Source organism: Pteropus vampyrus, unplaced genomic scaffold (assembly GCF_000151845.1).
Source record: "Pteropus vampyrus isolate Shadow unplaced genomic scaffold, Pvam_2.0 Scaffold107, whole genome shotgun sequence".
Classification (NCBI taxonomy): Eukaryota; Metazoa; Chordata; class Mammalia; order Chiroptera; family Pteropodidae; genus Pteropus; species Pteropus vampyrus.
The window spans coordinates 4,608,731-4,614,647 of NW_011888888.1; the positions used below are offsets into that span (position 1 = coordinate 4,608,731).

The following is a 5,917-nucleotide window of genomic DNA, read 5'->3' on the forward strand; positions in this document are numbered from 1 at the left end:
TGTAAGATTTGTTGAGATAGTTTTTAATTTTTGTTGTTTTTCCTCCACTCCCATTCCTATAGATTGAAAGCTCAGAGATGGAAGAAATCTCTACTACTTCTGTCATTCAAATGTATTAGCAGAATTATGAGTTAACTCTTGGCTCCCTTCCCTTCATTTTTATAAAGGCTCATTTTACCTGGTTAGGTGTTATCTGATCTACTGATTGCAGACTCTCCAGCCTAGATCATTGGCATTTAATTTGATGAAGAACATAATGGAAAGATTTCTTCCAGTTCTAGCAATATGTCACTTTCTAAATAAAGAAAATATTAAGACATTTATTGGATACTTAATATATAATATGTCTGTCTTAACACTTTACCAGGATGAACTTGGGCAGAGAAGTAAGGCAGAAAGAGAGTTGATAACTTTCCCATAAGACAGTAGATTTAAATCCAGGCATTCTGGCTTTAAAGCCCAAGCATTTCTAAACTATACTTTTTTTCCCCATTGCAGACACAAGTCTGAATAACTGTCTACAGATGCGAGTGGAGGTACAAAGCCTCTCACAGAGAAAACAAATGAAATTTTCTCACAGATGTATAAAGTATCATGGAAATACACATAGAAACTGATAACATCGAGTGCTTCTGGTAAGGACTTAGGACTTAGACAAAAGAAAGATAGTGGTACAAGGAGAGTTTTTCATGTATATCCTTCTGGAAGTTTTGAATTTTGAAGTATCTAGATGCAATATTTTCACAAAATGGAAAAATAAATAAAATTTAGAAAAAAGGTTATGAGAGTCAGTAGATTCTATCATGTTGACAAACAATTATAAACCTGACATTAAAAAGGAAAGTTAAAGACTTACTTGGGGAATTAGGTATGTTTTATTTTGCCAGGAAAATGCTTTATTCAACATCCAATTAAATATTAATGTACTAACTACATTTATTTTATTTTCTTACACACAGTGAACATTCACCGTAATGACAGTTTCATCATGCTAAAATCTATTCGCAAACCTACACTTTGAAAAAAAGTGCTTTTCTAGGAAATGTTTTGTACAATATAAATGGAAAACATAAGTCATCAAACTGTTAAATGAAATAAAATAAAACCAGTCAACCACGAACATTCAGTATATGTTAACAATATTTTTGAGAAAGAAAATATTCTTTACATTTGGAAATTCTGTTTGAGAAGCATTTCTATAATTTTAAAAGAAAAGTAATAAAATACAATTTGCTAATGTTCAAAGTAAAAGGTATTAAACAGCCAAATAATATTACAAAACTAAACACCTTTATTTTATATCAGTTTGAATTTATATGAAGCAAGGGGTTCTGTGTAGCTTCCACTATTCTCTGACTAAAACAATTGTACTTTCAACTCAGTATGTAGAATAGATGGGCCATAAACAGAGAAGATGGTTTTGGTTTTACATACAATTCTATTTGTGCATGTAGAGGAGAAATTAAGAGGTTTAATAACACCCCTTAAGCAGGCAAACTATTTGTATAATAAATTAGAGATTGCTTTAGAAATACACACATTTGTAACAATACCTTTTAATCAATAGATTTTTTTTTTTAAAAAAGGAACACTATGTTGTGTTTGAAGTGCTATTTTTACCCCATTGAAGCCTCCTCTTAAAATATCATAATTTATCTTCACTTAAATAATTAATCATATTCTTAAATTCTAATCAATGACTGCAAATTCATTTTGACACCGACTTTTAGTTTTAAAGCTTTATACTGCAGTGCTTATAAAGGTGATATATCTACCTTGATTACATTCTTCATGGATTGTTAACTCCAAATAAAACTTTTCTATTAAATTTTCATTGGTACATGATGCAATTTCTGTTTGCTCCTGGAAACATAAAAATACCATTAATGTTAAATAAAATGAAAAAGCAAAAGTTGTGTTTTTAAAAGAAATGTAAAAATATGAAGAAATTTTTTATGTTTCTTTTCATCTAATTGTTATTTGGAGTACAAAATACAATATTAAATTATTTTAACAAAATGATCCAAACATACAATTAGAAGATAATTACTTTATTTATCACAAAACTTACCACATTTGCATTTACATACCAGTGAACATAATGTACCAACATTCTTTGAAAAGGATGTCTATTTTTGTTCAAACTAGATTCTTTTTTTTTTTCCCACAAAATGAACACCTCTCCAGCACACATAAAAGATCATTAAAAATGAATTGGTGACTTAAAAATCAACATGATATCTGAAGTTGGTAAACAAAAAAAAAATGTGTTAACCATCAAAATTAATTATTAAAGCTAAAAACTAGTCACATTTTTTATGTTTCTGTTAATAAAACTGTATGTTCTACTTTGTTGTTTTTTTTTCATTTTGATGGTTTCACCCCCTCATATAAAATTTTGACATTCCAATTTTTTTTTCTTATATTGTTTAATTTGCCACAAAGACTGAAAAATTAGAACAAACACAATAATCGATTAAACAGCATAAGATTATATTCTCTGAGTCTAGAATAACTTAAATAACTTCCAAAAAAAGAAAGTGCTTCTGTTTGGAAGATGATAGCATAAGAATATAAACTTAAATGCTTCACTGACATAACTCCAGTCAAAGGTATTTATAGTGAGGGTCATTCATTTTATCTTCCTGAAACGAAGGAATAAAGATCAATGACAGATACCAGCGACTGACAATTTTTACAAACTTAAAAGTAACTAATAACATACTTCACTGGAAGCATATAAACACTTCATTTTCTCTTTATGAATCACTTAAGTTTTATACAGTTTTTAGTGCCCTCTTCCTTGTCTTTTTTCTATTCTACATTTCTTGACAGCTACTTTGTCACATGCATTTATACAACTTTTACTATGTAAAAGTTGTAAAGTTAGAATTTGTTTTCATATATAAAATCAGTGACAATTAGAAATCTAAACCCTTAAAGCAAAGAAGAAAGATCACAGGGTTATGGCCCTTGTTCAATTAAGGGACGTAAAAATTCTAGTTTTATAGCTGCTATATTGATTTTGAAGAAAAGGTAAATAAAGATATAAATAAAATCTGGGTTAATTTAAATATTTATGTGCACCATGAGGACCATGACATGTCTAGTGCTAGTCAATATCATACAAAAAAATGCATGCTCAATTCAGTTCATGTAACATTCGCTTTAGGAGTATGTAACCACTTTTCTCAGGAAATTTTCTATGGGTAAAGAACAAGATTCTTTGTTCAAAATTTGATCATTGAAGAGAGACCATTTGCTACTGGAAGCATAAGACCCATGTAAGGAAATATTATGACTCTGGCAACTGATTCCTCCTGTTTCTACTTTTTCGGCTGTTGATGAGGGCCTTTAACTTGCCATAGTCCCCTCTCATCTTCTGGGATTCTTCTCCCTGTTGATGTTGCTGCCGAGTGTCTTTGCAGTACTGGTTAATCATCTGCATTTCTGAGTGGCTGAATGCTCCCATGATGTCCTTTGGATGGAAGGGTAAAGCCCTCACAGAGCTAGCCCAGGTCCATGGGGACCATTTGTCTGTTACAACAGCCACCATTTCAGAATCTAAAACTTTAAAGTTGATCTTGGCTATGGTCTGCTTGAAGCTGTTTTCTGTTGCAATGCAGTGATACAGTCCTTGGTCAGAATCTTGAATGGAACGGATCAGGAGTCCTTGTGAAGTGGCTATGATTCTTTCACTCAGCTTAACCTAAAAGAGAGACATCAAAGTTCTGAAAACCCAACTCTGTATCTTCTAAAAAGATATGGCCAACATATACAGATATGGCCAACATATTCCATGCAAAATCATGGAATACTAATTAACTTCCTTCTTAGCGATCATAAATTTTTAGACAGTTTCACTGGCTTCTGTTGCACAGGATATCTTGTCTCAGGGGTACTGGATCTCTTAAAGAGAGGGTGAAGTTATCATCCATATTGCCAAAAAGAGCTTAAAGTGCATTCCCTTCAGATAGAAGTAATTTCTACACAGATAAACTCAGAATTTTGGTTATTTTTGGAAGGTGACTCATGGTCAACATATATGGGAAATGAAATTCCATATAATTTAAAATATCTATTTCATCCTGGAATTCTTGCCTTTTATTATAACAAAAATTTATTAGTAAATTTTTATTAGTAAAAACATGAAGCCACAATTAAAAAGTTGAATTTTACTTTTTTTCAATTAACAAATGAATATTCTTCTAATTTAAAATTATATAAGCAGAGGCAGAGTTTTGGACATTATTAAGGGCTTTTTTTCCAATTGTCTCACACTAAGGAATCATTAAATATAATCTGGAACGTCATTGTCTTGTAAGTCTAAGTGGTTTTATTTTCCAAAGAAAGCTAATGAAAAGCTATGAGGTTAATATTTAATTACTTTACAGGTTTATATTGAAAAAAAAAATACCAAACATATAATTCGCTGGGTATCAGATAAATACTGAAATACATCTTCCTTACAGTTCCAGTTACATTATTATCAATGAATAGATTAAAAATCTAAGTGGTAAAAATTTTCTTGACATGTATACTCTGGAATGCTCTTTCACTGAGGAAAAAAGAAACTGACCCAAATTAATATAAAGAAATGCATGTGAAATGTTTTTCTAAATGGTAATTTCTGTGTAAATGTATATTTTATTATTAGTAGAATCCAAATCAAAGATAGGTTCTTTTAGATAAAAATTAACTCACACAAAAGCACAAAGAGGAAAAGTAAAGTATTGAAATACAGATAACAGAACAGAACTAGAAAAGAGAGAGCAGGAGGAAGTAAAGACTAAAATACATAAAGCAAAATTTTGATGTTAATGTAATTTTTTAAGTTTAAATATATCTCAGAAATAGTTTAAATAATGTAGAACTACAACATAAATGAAAGAAAAGAAAGCCTTTCCTATTTGTGCCAAATTGGGGAAAATTTTGGAAGTCAATTTGATAATATTCATATAACATGCATATAAATATATATATAATATTTTATGCAGAACTTTTATTTCCAAGAATTGTATAGAATATATACTCTCACAAGTATGCATATATTCATTTGCATCATGTTTTTGATAAGAACAAAAACAGAAAAAAGAACTAGCCATTCAATAGCTTTAAAAAAATTCAAGGTATATTTATTTGATGGAATACTATGCATCAGAAAAAATGAAATAGCTTCAGATGTACTGATATTGAAGTGTGTGTGTGTGTGTGTGTGTGTGTGTGTGTGTGTGTGTGTGTGCATATGTGGGGGTACAGGAAAATTATAGAGAATATTTGGAGAAATATATAATGATCAAATATATAATTTTGGTAGCCTTATACTCTGGGAAGTCAGAATAAGTATTAAAGCACTTTATGCTATTTTGTATGAATTCTTTGCATTTTTTCCATGAGTTTTACCATTTGTTAAAGTTCAGTATTTATACATCATTAACATGGGAAATAAGTGTGTTTGCCTACATACTAAGGAAGAATGAGGACGAATTTAATAAACTATTAATACCGTATTCAACTAAGTTAAGAATGAGGGAATTGTGCTCAGCTTAAATTTGGGATGGAATAGATTTTTATAATTATATTAGTTAATTTTTCATAATGTTAAACTATAGCATTCTTATGTTTCTGAAATTGAAAAAAAATCAAGATAGTAATGTTTGAGTCTCCACATTCTTGAGCATTCTGAAATAGAACATTGAATTATCATAAAAGAGACTGAATTCATAACACATTTTATTTAAAATTGTATTAATTCCTGTGGCACGTAATCAAAAATGTGTATGTTAATTTACTTTAATTTTAAATCATAGAAATTATATTCACTTATTGCACTTTCTACCAAATAAAAGAAAAACATTTTATCCTTGTTAGATAATCCCTGTTTGAGTTTCAAATTTCCAGTTCACATACATACATA

The 5,917-nt window shown here is 29.7% G+C and overlaps 1 protein-coding gene across 2 annotated transcripts in view; it reads right to left on the reverse strand.

Moving 5' to 3' along the window:
* Nucleotides 1-856: 856 nt before the first annotated feature.
* Nucleotides 857-5,917, reverse strand: part of SEMA3C (semaphorin 3C) — a 165,298-nt gene continuing 160,237 nt past the window's right edge. For both annotated transcript variants that reach the window (XM_023533648.1, XM_011365226.2), the window contains exon 18: nucleotides 857-3,709. In XM_023533648.1, coding sequence (XP_023389416.1) covers nucleotides 3,296-3,709 — 414 coding nt within the window. In that variant the 3' untranslated portion in view covers nucleotides 857-3,295. The remainder of the gene's footprint in view (nucleotides 3,710-5,917) is intronic.